Source organism: Protopterus annectens, chromosome 3.part1, assembly GCF_019279795.1.
Source record: "Protopterus annectens isolate FY-2018-M chromosome 3.part1, PAN1.0, whole genome shotgun sequence".
Classification (NCBI taxonomy): domain Eukaryota; kingdom Metazoa; phylum Chordata; order Ceratodontiformes; family Protopteridae; genus Protopterus; species Protopterus annectens.
In genome coordinates, this window is record NC_056732.1 from 1,495,145,355 (window position 1) to 1,495,160,103 (window position 14,749).

The following is a 14,749-nucleotide window of genomic DNA, read 5'->3' on the forward strand; positions in this document are numbered from 1 at the left end:
AAGTCTAGCCATAACAATTTCCTGGCTATTTCTTCCCAGAATATTTACTTCCCTAGTCCCATGTCTAGCAGGGTGACTGATGTAATCCCCGGGGTGAATTTCCTATCTCCCATCCAATCGTCAAGGTTCCTTTTGAAGAGGGCCAAAGAGGCGCTCAGCTTGACATGTATGGGCAGTCTTTTCCAGAGTATGTGGAGTCTCTGGGTCAGGAACCTATCCCTCCAGCATGTTTTGTTCATTGTGATGACCAGGTTTAGTCCCCTGGAGTGTGTGGCTCTGAGGGATTGGCATTTCTTTTAAGTGTAGCATATCCAACAGCATTGGGTTTGACATGGCCTTGTATGTTTAGCAGGGATCGCCTCTGAGTAGGTGATATGCGACAGAGTATAGCTGGAGTTTTCTTAGACAGTCAGTATAGGGCATCTGGTTCAGGCCTGTGATTCTTTTAGTGGGGTATTTCTGTGGCCTTTCCAGTTGTTGCAGATGTCTTGTGAGGTACATACCAAACTGGGCGTTGTACTCTATAATGGGTCTAATGAGGGATGAGTACAGTGGGACAATGACCTCCTTTTTTTCTGGATGAAAAGCCCTTAGTGATGAGGTGTGCCACATAGATGGATTTCCTGACTGTTGTGGCTATGTGGTTATCAAAGGTAAGACCACTGTCCACCTGTGTCCCTAAGTCCCTTATCACACTTTTGGTGTTTAGTGTACTGCCACTTCTGTGGTAATTCATGGGTACATGTTTTTTCCCAAAGGGGATAACTAAACATTTCTTGGCATTGAGCTTGAGCCCATGGCTCTGGCACCAAGCATCTATTTCTGTAAGGCCCTTTTGTAGACTATCCACATCATTTCGGGATTCAATAATGGCTCCCAGTTTGCAGTCATCTGCGAACTTTGCTAGCCAAAGTCCGTTAGTGCTGGCCTGTACTTCAGAGAAGTAGATGCTAAACAAGAACGGTCCCAGGACTGAACCCTGAGGTACTCCACTTGTCACTTGTCTGGAGCTGGATTTTGAGTCGGCTACTTTTACAGTGTGGGTTCTGTCAGTAAGCCAGTTGGCAACCCATCAAGTGACGTAGGGATTAATGCCCAGCTTAGTAAGTTTATCTATGATTCCATAGTGGGGGATGGTGTCGAAGACCTTGGCAAGGTCCAGATAGCCTGTGTGGACCGCCTTACCTTCGTCCACAGCTCTGGAGACTGAGTCAAAGAAGTCAATCAGATTGAGAAGAGAAGATCGGCCCTTTACAAAACCAAACTGAGTGGGGTCCGGTGTTTGGAGGTTGCCAATGTCTTTGTTGTTCCATGATAATGCGTTCCATGGCTTTGCAGATCAGGCTCGTCAGACTGATGGGACAGTAGTTTCCAGGATCCAAGGTGGTTCCCCCCTTGTGGAGTGGGATAACTGTAGCTGTGCACCACTCACTGGGCATGAAGCCTGAGGTGAGGCTATGATTAAACATGACTCTTTGGTGAGGTGCCAGTTCATTTTGTAGTTCATGTAGTACACAGCCTGGGATTTCGTCTGGTCCCATGGATGCTGTATTCTTAGCTTTGGAGAGAGCATTTCTTTCCTGTGTGGCTGTGATTACTGGATTTTGGTATTGAGATGGGCCCTTTAGGGGGTGAAAGGGGGGGTGAAGTTGGCACTGAATGGATCTGCCAGGATATTGGCAATATCTTTGGGATCAGTATATTTAATGCCATTCTGTTGTAGCCCAGAGCAGATCTGAGCATTGCCATTTAGATTCTTGACATAACTATAGAATGCCTTGTGGTTGTCCTTGGAATCTTTGGCAATTTTATTTTCATAACTAGCTTTGGAGGACTTTATGTGGGATCTCAGCTTCTTATTGAGGCTGGTAAGGGAGTTTTTTTGCATCCTCGGATTTTCCTCTTTTCTGCAACAGTTTTTCCTTCTGTTGTATAGTTTGTTTATGGCAGAGGACCACCAGATTGGGTTCCTTTTTTGGAGGAGACCATCTTGGTGCTGTTTAGAATGGCATGATTCATGCACGAGTGGATGTGCTCGTATAGTGCCTTAGTGTAGGATTCAGCAGTTGAACTTTCAGTTCCCGTCTGCATGGGTGTCATGAAGTTTGTCACTTCTGACTTGAGTGGCATGAAGTTGGCTTTGGAGAAGTTTTTTATGGAGGTTTCCCTACTGGGGGGTGGGGTGGGATGTGGACGTCAAGGGTGATTAGTTTATGGTCAGACCTGTCCAATGAGGGGGTTGACCACTGGTGTGGAGCATCAATCTCCCATGTTGGTAATGACCAGGTCTAGGATATTTGAGCCCCTCGTGGGACTATGGATTAGTTGGTCCAGGGTGTTGAATTTATGAATTCCAAGAACCATTGGGCAAAGGTGTTGGTACCCGAGTAGTTTTACTAATTAATGGCAAGGTAGTTGTAATCACACAGTATTAGGGTGCTTGGTTGTGTCTTAATATTTTCTAGTATGTTTAGAAAGGTATAGGGAGACTCTTGGGGCATGGTGGGGGATTTGTAGCAAGCTACAGTTTTGAGTGCAGTCTTACCTAGTGTTAGTTGCACCTGTAGAATTTCAGATGAATTGTGTTGGGCAACTAGCCTGGAGGCGTGAATATCCTTGGTGAATATGGACACTCCTCCACCTTTAGTGCTTTTGTCTTGGTTTGGTGGCCGAAAAGTGTGGTAAGAGTTGTAGCCTGGTATTGCAGGGGTGCTGTCTGGAGCCTTGAACCAGGTCTCAGTTATTGCACAGATATTGATGTTCTCCATTTTTAGGAGTGCCTCGAGAGAGTGCATTTTGAGGTTTAGACTTCTAGCATTGAGTAGCATTACCTTCAGATTTTCCATGCTTATATCTGTTATGGTGGAGGTATTGTCCTTTGAGCCTTGCCTAAAAATGCACTATAGGGCTGGCAAGAGCCCTAGCCAGTAACCTGAATCTCAGGGGTGACAGGTGCAGACCATCTCTGGCAAAGCATCATGGTTTGTTGATCAAGTCATCCCAGGCAGACAGATACTAGATCCCCTTTGAATGACACCAGAATCTTAGCCAGTTGTTGAAGTCAATCATTTTGTCCTTGTACTGTGGTATCATTCTGGGCAAAGGAAGGATGCTGCTCAGGGCTAAGGTCATACCTGCCTGGGCCACATGACCTGAGAGTGCTTACATGTCTCTTTTCATGTAGTCCAGGGAGGTATGTCTCAGGTCATTCACTCCAACAGGGACAATGACAGAGTTGTATTTGTACTTGTTGTGGAGTGACTTGAGTGCATGTGTTATGTGGCAGATCCTGGCACCTGACAAGGGAAGCTTAATGAACTTGAGACTGTATTAATGAAAGTTTGTAACTTGCAATGTGATAATGCTTTTTTAACTGAATATGTAAAAAGGAAACGAGTCCCTAAGAGACTTCAGATGTACAAGTTTCCTAATGGCCTATCATTGAATCAGTCAGATTTGGAAGAGTTTTTGGTCATGTTTGATCGACATGGTATTGAACTTATGTAGTTTATAATTAGGCTTAATGATAAGCATACTAATGAACTTTTAGACAACGCTAATGAGCTTAACAATGTTATTTTGGATGATGGTTTGTGAAGAGATATGAAACCATGTTTGATATGGTTGAAAATCAAATAAAAATTAACATGAAAAAGAAAAATAAGAAATTGGAGAGGGATGATGAGGAATATAATAATAACTTAGCATACTCTCTACCAAAAGCATATTTTTCATCTTCTGAACAGCACATTGTTTATGAAGAAAGGCAGAGTGTTGCGGGAGCAACAAGTGGTTTTAACCAATAGACCCAGGGTGGAAATAGGAAGAAATTTAGTCAGAATAATCAAGTAGATGACAAAGTATTCGAAGAACATGTGGAAGTTAGGAGATCAGAAATGATTTTTAATAGAAATAAAAATAAGCAAAATACTTTTTTATTTCAGCCTTACCCAACAGTCATTGTGAAAATAAAAGGGAGACAGAGTTTTTTGGAAAAATAACAAGGGCAATCAAGTAAGACTCACAGCAAGAGGGTCAAATAATTTGGTCTTTTGGGGGAAAAATGATGAGTTTTGAAAGCCTTAATAGATTTAACTACATGGAGAGGGTGGCTTAATGGCTAAGGTGTTTGCCTTACAAACACAAGGTGCAGGGTTTGAGTCTCACAAGGGATAACTGGCTATGCTTAAAATGGCTTACAAGAGCAGTTAGCTTAGTACTCAACTATGGACTATGGACTATGGAGATCCCCCTGACGAGAACGTATTGCTCATTATTTAAAATGGGATTAAAATTTGTCCCATCTAAAAAGACTGATTTGGCAGATATTTCAATAGAACTAAACTATTTATAAGGAAACTGAATCACCAGTTATTTTTTAAAGATAGTTGTAATGTTCAAAATTTGAAACAAGACATTAAAACCAGGAAAAGAGCTTGTTCAATCCACCTATGCACCCAACAATAGCAAACTATGAGAGGCTTTGTATTCAAGATATTCACCAGCATCTCCAAACTTCAAATGAAAAATGTTATAACCTTAGCAAAGAAGAGATGGTTTTGTTAAATGAGTTGTGACACAATGACTCTTTACGTGCAATGAACCCAGATAAAGGGGGAGGTATGGTGATGGTAAATAAGGAGGATTATGATTGTGAAATGTTGACAATTTTATATGTTGTAGAAAAATATGAAATAGTGTCCATTGATTAAATTAATATTGTGCAAAAGAAGGTGCAGTTATTTTTGGAAGATTCCCTTCACCAAGGGGTCATCAATGAAGAAGTTTATGATTTTTTTAGTTAATGAACATCCAACTACACCTTCAGTATTTGGAATACCTAAAGTATACAAAAGTGTTAAAAAAACACCTTATAGGTTAATTGTAGCAGTTAAATACAGTATGACATATTCTCTTGCTGTATTTGTTGATAGGTTGATTCAAAAGGCATAAAATGTACTGAATACATATTGAAAGATTCTTGGGATTTTTTGAGAAAAATCAGCAAGATTTTTACACTGATGAAGTGGGATTTTTGACTATAGATGTAGTAGATCTTTTTTCATCTATCCCACATAATGAAGGCCTAGAATTCTTTCAAGATGCATTTTTAGAAATAACAAATTTGAATGGTACATTAACATTTTTTGTGGTAGAAGTTATGGAAATTATTTTAAAAAATAACTATATAGTGTTTGATAATTTATTTTGAAAAAGTTAAGGGTGTGGCCACGGGGCCAGTTGTGCCGCTACCCATGCTGATTTAGTCATGTACACGTGGGAGAAAAAATACATTTTACTTTAGGTTTTAGCCAGTATTGCCATATTTATTTAAGGTGTTTGGGCAACATCTTTATTCTATGGAAAAGAAGTGATGAAAAAAGGGATGAATTTGCTCAATTTATTAACAATAATTATTTTTTTTTTAAGATTTACTTATAATCATTTTGATGATTCTGCTGATTATTTGGATGTCGAAGTCTTCAAAAAATAGGATTGGTACCAAATTATATTGAAAACTGACTTTTTCCAATAGTTATTTGGATTTTAGAAGTCAACACCTCTTTTATATTAAAAAGAACATAGTGAAGGGTCAAATGTTTAGAGCAGCAATAATGTGTTCTGACATCTTCCTGTTTGAGTGTGAGTTGGGAAATCTAATTACTATGTTTTTTTAGAAAGGGGATAGCCAGAATGGTTACTGTTTGAAATTGGGGAGAAAACCATGTGTGAATAGGGCACAAGATGCACTCCCCTATTAGGTGTAGAAGATGATATGGTTGGTAATGATAGTTCATAGGTAGGTAGTGGCTATCGGCCCTAGGGCCCATACAAGCCTAGCCAAAAAATGTACCCTGGCTTTCGCCACCCAAGAAAATTATTTTCCTGTGCCCCTGTCGAGCAGAGCCACAGAAGTGATCCCCGGAGTAAATTTCTCATCCAATCATGGTTATTTGAATGTCTTTTATAAACTCTATGGTTATCCAGTTTGGAGGAGATAGTGTAGCTCTAAAAGAAACCATGATCAAAAACTGGGTAATGTTGAAATTTTGGACACCCTGGATCAAAAACCAAATTTCATTTTTAAAACAGGTCTGAATTTAAAACATTATTTAGAGTACCATATAACATCAAACGGTAGTAATAGGGAAGGTACCAAAAATGTGGTATGTGTAAATATTGCAGCTACATTTTAAAAAGAAAAGGCATGTTTGTTGGTGAACCTCCACAATGTGTCTGGTTGGATGCAGGCAATTGTGGTACCTTGAGATTAGTTTATATTGCAATCTGTATGAACTTTAATTATTTTTATATTGGAAAAATCATCAGAAGTCTTTGTAAATGAGTTTACGAACATTTGTACACTATTAAGAATGGTGATGAGAACAATGCCCTGTTTAAGCATATGAAACATTGTTGTTACAGTAATAAATTTCTTTTTGGTATATTGGAAAAAGTTAAAAAAGATGAGAAGGATGGGTATTGGGAAAATAAAATGGATGAGTGTGAATTAAAATGGCAATTAAGTTTAAATGCTATAGTGGCACCAGGTATTAATGAACACACATCCATAGTACCAATAGTTAAGAAGAAATAAATGATTTTATAAGAATTTAACTGTTTTCTTTTCCTTTAAGAACATAATGAGTAAGTGTGTCATGTGATATTTTTATTGTTATTTAAGATGATATTTTGTTAATGGCAAATGGTTCTGAAGAAGGCCTATGTGTATGGATGAAAGCGCTTCACCATTTTTCTACAATTGTTATTTTTTTATTTTATTTTTTATTTTTACTTTAATAAGTAGTTCTGGCTTGGGCTTTTCATTGGACCTTATTGGGAAGTCTCCACCTCGTTGGCCTTTTGTGTTTGATTGTGGTTGTTGCAGTCGATCATACATGCTGGTGTTATTTGTTGAACATTCTGTTGTTCTCAACCTTTCTCTAAGAGTTACTTTCTTCATAAATGACCTGTAAAATGAATGTGTTACACAGGAACAAAGAAAAAAAATCGCCAGCACTTTAATACTTCTAATTAGCATATTATTTGGATCTGGCATTCAGTTAACCCAGCAATGCACATACTAAGCAAAGATGAACAAATAAAATAATATTCTTAACTTATATAGTCTTAAAGTTACCATTTCTGTTGCTTATAATTTAATGACATTTTCTTACAGGAAGTATTTGTTTAACATTTAGAAGTAAACGTATACATTTAGTTAAATGAAATGTATTATCTTTTACTATAAATATAGTCAAACAGTAAAACTAACCATGTATATTCCTCATCATGGGAAATTTTTCAGCTTAAATATAAATACATTCTTCATATGTTTTGAAGCTTAAAATCCAGTACAAACCTTTTACTTAAAATGCAAATCTGTTGTTTCAGAAAATAAAACTACTGCAATTGGAGAATAAAAGTAACTTGTTTTAAACTTTTTAATTTTAGAAAAAGTTTTCCAGGAATTCAGCTAAGTCTGTCTTTTGAGGGATATGCTGTTCCACTCCATTTCTTCAGTATTATTATGAATTTTATTGTTGTTAGCAAAAGTGGATACCTCTTCCACTGTGTTGATTATTTTGGTTTCTTCAGAAAGAAATAATTTGATCTTTGCAGGAAATACCAACGTGGATTTAATATTATTATTTTTAAGTTCCTTGATCAGTGGTAAGCAGGATTTATTTTACTCATTACTTTACTGGAATAATCATTGTCGAATCTGACTGCATGCTCATCTATTTTAATAAATGGGCTGGACCATGCTGTTTTTTTAATATTTGATTTTTCTAAGCTAGACATGAAAAAACTCCTTTGTTATTCTGTAATGTGAAGTATTTTGAGTTTGACTTTGACAGTAAAGTTCAATCTTGCCTACCTATTTCTCACAGAGTCAGAAAACAGTGTTTTAGCCATTGTTTTGTTGCATAGCTAAATAGCAGCAATAAATGACTGAAAAAAAGGAAACTGCTTTCATTTTCTGTCTATTTTAGAATAACACCCTTCATATAGTGCTATGGCACAACAGGGTGTCTTAGCATCCAGGTTGTGAAACACTACTCTTGGGTGCCTTATTGTAATTAAACAGAGAACATTTAATGCTTTCCATGTTTTTTGACATACTTAAGCTATGGCAATTTTGTGGAACACACTGCAGCTATATGACATACTTTAACCATTTAGGTTACAGGATTTAATAACCCAGTTTTCTAACTGAATTTTGTAATCCACTACTTGTAATGCTGGGTAGTAATGCCAAGGATTAACCTCCTGCTAGATGTACTGCCTTAAATGTTTGGGTTTCTCTGGCACATTATCTTTGTCATAACTGAAGTTTGTAATTGTTCCATTAATGTATTTCACAGATACAAAAGAATGACTTAACTCAGTGTACAGTGACTGTCTCACCTTCCTGTGGGACCTTGAGGCCAAATGAGGAATTGGAGCTATATGTGGAATTCACAGCCTTTGTTGTGGTAAGATAAAAATGCATCTTAATAGTTGTGTTATAGCATCAGTCCATGTGATACTGCTAGACTATGTTATTTATTTGTTAGCAAAGTCAGTTAAGTGTTATTCGAGGACCCCTTAAATACTTGACCATTTTATGTATTCTTTAAAATGTTTAAATTTTAACAAGTTCTTGTTATTGATAGTATCCATGATGCTTCCACTAAGAGGGGATGAAAGCAAATGTAGCAAAGATTGGAATGCCTGAACTACATTTGCCAAAAAAAAAAAAAAAAATGGATAAAATACTTTTTAAGTGCTTTTTGCAGGTGGGCAAGCTCCACACGCCTTCCAAACTTATATAAACCAACTGTATGTTCACACCAACTCAAAGAAGGAGGAAATTCCTGTGAAAAGGGTATCACTGCTAGCAGAACTCACCAACAGTGATTTCATATGGAAGAACTGTGCTCTTCGGCAGGTTGAACCTTGAGAGCTCAGTCTTCTTCCACCAGTGCGGAAACCATCCATGGTGATTTGAGAGGTGGACCTTGGATAATTTATTGGAAGTTTGTGAAGTACACTGACAGATTAAATTAAATGCCAGCATGGCACCTGAGCTGAATGATTTTATTAATATTAAAAGTGTGCTCAAATCAAAGTTTGTTAGATAAAGGTATATAATATGTATTTTTACAAATAACGTTATGGATTTAAAAAAATAACATTCTGAGTTTATCAGCATGTGATTAGGTATTGTGACTGTAATGTGCAGATGTGTTTTCTTACAATTACTTTTCAGTTCTGTTTAAGTCTATGTTCATATGTTCATTCATTCATTCATAGGCGGTTAATAGGCTAATGGCCCTAGGGCCTTTACAAGCCTAGCTGTGTAAAAAAAAAAATGGTGTCCTATTTTACCATAGTTAGATGGTCATTGTTAGCAGAGTGAGTCTGTGATCAGCATCCACTATCCCTGTCTATGAGGGACATAGGTGGAACCCCCAGGGTGAATTCATGGTCACCCATCCAATTGTCAAGGTTGTGCTTAAATGGGGTCATTAAGGAACTCTGCTTCACGTGAAATGGGAGCCTCTCTTCAACATGTTTTGTTAATGTCACAGCCTAGATTGAGATCCCTGGAGCGAATGACTCTTGTCCCATTAGATTTGCAGATGCGCAGCATTTCCATTAGGGCAGCATCAGAAACTGCTCTGTAGGCCAGGCACAGGTTGCCTCTCAGCAACCTATATGATACAGAGTACAGTCAGTGATGAGGTGTTGAAAGACAAAAGCACTTAAATGAAGTATTAAACTTGTCTATCCTTTAATAATTTGCTGTGATCCTAAATTAATATGTTTAGTTAAAGAATGTATTATTTATTCATTTGTTAGCATAGTAAATTAATAATTATTTGGGGACTCTTAATAGCCATGACCTGAGCAAAGAAGGCAATACAGCCATATAGACAATAATATTTATGCTAGATAAAATAGGCTTACAACATTACATGAGATAGCATCTGAACAAACAGTTTACATCTAGTTAAAACTGTCTTTCAGCTTCTCTATTTAGGGGTCACCACAGCAGTTTACCGGTCCGCAGATTGATTGGGAGTAGAGATTTTACAGTTTTGAGTTGCCAGCCCAGTGCCCAACCTTCACAGAAGGCAAACATGCACTCACCTACTGCATGCCTTTAAAGCTCATTCAACCATGGGAGGACATGCAGATTCCACACAGAAGGAGCTTCAGCCAAGAATTGAACTGAAGAACCTCTTGCTGTGAAGCAACTATACAACTGCAGCACCACTGCGGCTGACTCAGACAATTTACATCTAGTTACCTTTTTATAAATATGTAAGTCTTACTGTACAGAAGGACTACAGTTAGGCAGACCTCCAGAGTGAAATGACTAAATATAATAATAATCGTCATCATCATCAATCCCCTTTTCCATTTTTACATGGGGGAATGGGATGCTGCATCAACAGTCATCACCACATTTGATTCATAGGGTACTGTCTTATCTTTTCCAACAGTCATGCCTGAAGGGCGTCTCTCATACACTCCATCCATTGCGTGGCTCAGCATCCTCCTCTCCTCTTGTCTTTTGCCTCTTTCTCTCAAATCTTTACTAACACATCATTTTCTTTCCTGCACATGTTACTGAATCAACATAACCTGTTATCTGTTTTTATTTCATGTTTATTGTTTGTGTGTGTGTGTGTGTGTGTGTGTGTGTGTGTGTGTGTGTGTGTGTGTGTGTGTGTGTGTGTGTGTGTGTGTATTTATATATAGGTATATCTGTATATATAAATATATATATGTATTTTTATATATATATATATATATATATATATATATATATATATGTATATATATATATATATATATATATATATATATATTTATATACATACATACACACACACAAACACACACACACACACACGCACACACACACGTACGCACACACACACACACACACACACACACACTCACACACACACACACACACACACACACACACACACACACACACACTCACACACACACACACACACACACACACACACACACACACACACACACACACACACACATATGCATATTGTTTTACCACCATCAGCTGGCCCATTTTCATTTATATCCTTAGGTATAGTCTGTCTTATCTTTTATGTTGAACACAGCCCAAAACTGGTATTTATATTTGACAATTTAAGTTAACTTAATGAAGTATATTTCTTCTACATGCAGGTCTCATGTATGGAGCACCATAACTCATCAGCAGTTGGCTGCTTCATTTCCTGTCCACCCCTCCCACCTTGGTTTCCCTTTGGCTTTGCCTTCTCCTTCCATATGCTCTGATTAATACTCCCTTTCCTCATTTTATTCATTTTCTGCCATTTTTCTCCCTATGTCCAGGATTCTCTTGTGTAATTCTTACTCCCATACTGTTTTTGTCACCTTCCATTTTGAATGATGATGGTTTAAACTTCATTACTTAGCAATCTGATAATTTTCATTTCTCTTTTTCACCAAATGTTTTCCTCTTTTTTTATGTCCCATATACAGAATGCTGAACTACGCTCTGCTGTCTTTTGAAATATGTTTCGTAAATCATCTCTGTCTGCTTTCAGAGTTCTTGATGCGAGTCACAGAATATGTGCATTATTCCTGCTCTTTTTCCGACACTTATAGCATCTACTATCCTCCTTTCTGCCTTCCTTTATCAATCCCATGAGGATTAGGTACCATCTGTGCAGCATTCTCTGTGATTCCCTTTTCAAACAAAGTGTACATTTGTTCCTCCTTATTTGCAGCTTTAAACGCAGTCATCTGTTTCTCTTTTTATGGCAGCTCACATATCTTTTATTCTGGGTTGCTTTTTATCCCTGGAAACATTTTTATCCAAGTGTCTACAGACTGTGTTCAGAACTTTGGGCTTAAGCAACTATATTGGCTGGGATTTTTAGATCCTTCCCATAGCTTGATCTGCTTGACATTCTATGCAGCTGAGGCTACTTTACCTTCTATTCTGATGTCCTCATTTCTTCAGTTTAAAGAAGGGTAGATGTGTTGTTGTTCTGTCTCAACTTCATTCTTACTAAAGTTGGATCTGACTCGGCCTTATATACAAGCTCGAGGTTAAACCCTATCCCATCATGCACTAGGAGAGCTCCCCAGATCTCATTTACCGCTAAACAAGATCAGGTGCTCTTCTTACTGGCTATGGCTAAGTAGACTTTTCTTCTTTATATTTGAAAAAAAATTGTTTGTTTCTTATTGGGATTTTTCTGCCTAATAGCTTCTTAAGTAAATTGTTTCTGTTTCCGCTATTTCTGTGGTTAAACTGTTGTTGGCAGTCATTTTCTCCATTAGGCCTTTTCTCCCTATCATAGCTTTGAATCTAAATAGCCATGTTTAGTTAGAGAGCTTTCTTTACCATTTTATTGGCTTTTTCAGGTTAGTTCATTTACGTTAGAGAACTGCCTTAGCCTTTTTAAGTTAGAGGGCTTTCCCCCTTCCTTTTTCTCACTCCTCCGGGCAAAGCCCATTTAAGTTAGATGGCTGTGCCATTTCCTATTAGACTTTTTTTAGGTTAGCAATTGTTGCTGTTATTGTTGTTAAAAAAAAAAAATATATATATATATATATATATATATATATATATATATATATATATAGTTCCACTTCAGAAGATCTAATGGATGGAAGTCGAAATTCATAATCCCGAGACCAGAATCTCGAACTTCCATTCACTTGAAATTGTGAATGGGAGCCTTAGGTTTAAAAAAATAAAAAGTTAACTTACCTTATTGCAGGAAGCTAGGTTCCACTGTACCCTAGCAGTTTAAATGTGAATGTTCCATGACTGCACTATAGTGGAGGAATGGAAAAATCTTCCATTTTGCGCTTACGCGTATAGTGCAGAATGGGAGATTTCCCTTTCCTTCACTATAGTGCGATCTTGGAGTAGGTATATTTAAGTAGGGGGGGGTATGGGGGCCACAGCCCCCCACATGGGGTGTGCAGGGGGGCAAAGCCCCCCTGCAAAAACATTTGAAAGGTGTTATTTTTTTTGTCCCTTTCATATGTTCGAGTTTCTCTAAATTCGAGATTCTGGTTTCAAGTTTATGACTTTCGAGTGTAGAGAAATTCGATCATATGAAGGGGAACCATATATATATATATATATATATATATATATATATATATATATATATATAGTTTACTATCATTTTGTTGGACAAAAAATATTGAATCTAGCTGTCACTGACTCAGTAACTCAAAAAAGAAAATGTCGGAACTGACAACAGCGAATGCAGTATAGCATTCGCTGTTGCCAGTTCCGACATTTCAATGCAGCTCGCACTATAGTGGGGATTGGGAAATGTACCCTTTCCCTCACTATAGTGCGAATCCGGAGTTAGTATATTTAAGTAGCAGGGGGTGTGGGGGGGCTTATCCCCTTGCAAACATGTTATTTACTGTGCAACGAACAGTAATGGTGTCCCGGGAAGTGTGGTGACTGTTCGAAAATGTCAAAGTCGACATTTACAGTCACCACACTTCGAGTGCATTGTTGTTCATTGTTTTTAGTTTTGAGGTTTTGCCTTGACATAACTGCGATTCGCTGTTGTGCAATCCGGTTAAATTATATATATATATATATATATATATATATATATAGAGATATATATAGATATATATATATATATATATATATATATATATATATATATATATATTCTGATTGTTAGCTGTGTTTTTCTTTTTGTTGATGGGTGGTTACAATGTCTTGCAAGGATTCCAAACCCTCTGGGTTTAAAAATTGTGAGGAATGTGGACAAAAAATGTTCTGTACTGATAGGCATACCATTTGTGTGTACTGTTTAGGAGCCGTCCATCTCCAAGAGTCCTGTTCAGTTTGTCATTCTTTTATAAAACACAAATCCAAAAGCAGCTGGGGATTAAGCTCTCCCAAAAAAAGCAAAATGCAGTAACAAAAGTCCAAACTGGGAGTAAACAAACACGGCTCTCTTGATATTAAATAAAGGAGAAAACTTTTATTCAGGTACAAATTAGTGAGCGCTTTTGTGCCTCCTGGCACTTCTTCAGACAATACAAACACTGCAAAAATTTCGATAAAAGGGGTTGCCTCACCCACATTATTTCACAGCAACAAACCATATATCTTCAGTAATTAAAATTCACCTGCTGGCAATAATCAACAAATGTAATGTGAAGTCAAAGACTTCACATATCAACTAGCTTAGGAAATCCTTACATACAAAACAGAAAGTCTGAAATTACACATAAAAAATAAAATAAAATAAAAACATTAATTCTCACTTTCACTGCTATCAACAACTATATAACCATACAGAGAAGTGACGGCAGCAAACACCAGTCATAAAATTTTTACTTTCTCACATATAAAACTACTGACATCAACCCTCTCACAGTTGTAATATTATAGTATACCAAAAGATGGCAGTCATATACTCCATACAGAAATGTATTCCAAAATTCCTAAGGCAAACACCTAACACTTGCATATCAGGCTCAAATTCAAAAAACAGCAAGCATTAAATGTCCTGTCCTTTAAAACAACTAGGGGTACATCTATCAGTAAATAATATTGTCAGTACATCACAAAAAAGCTAAAATACTATAAGAGAAATAGTTGGATATACCCTAGTAATAGCATTCTTAATGTTTCAATGGCTTTTGAGCTAAGTAAGGTTTCAGGGACACTAATTCATTTAGGCCATTTCCTCTATCTGCC

The 14,749-nt window shown here is 37.2% G+C and overlaps 1 protein-coding gene across 1 annotated transcript in view; it reads left to right on the forward strand.

Annotated features, from left to right (window-relative positions):
* Window positions 1–14,749, forward strand: part of DLEC1 (DLEC1 cilia and flagella associated protein) — a 2,498,134-nt gene that overhangs the window by 1,221,287 nt on the left and 1,262,098 nt on the right. Inside the window, exon 22 of the mRNA XM_044067561.1 lies at window positions 8,370–8,480. Coding sequence (XP_043923496.1) covers window positions 8,370–8,480 — 111 coding nt within the window. The remainder of the gene's footprint in view (window positions 1–8,369; window positions 8,481–14,749) is intronic.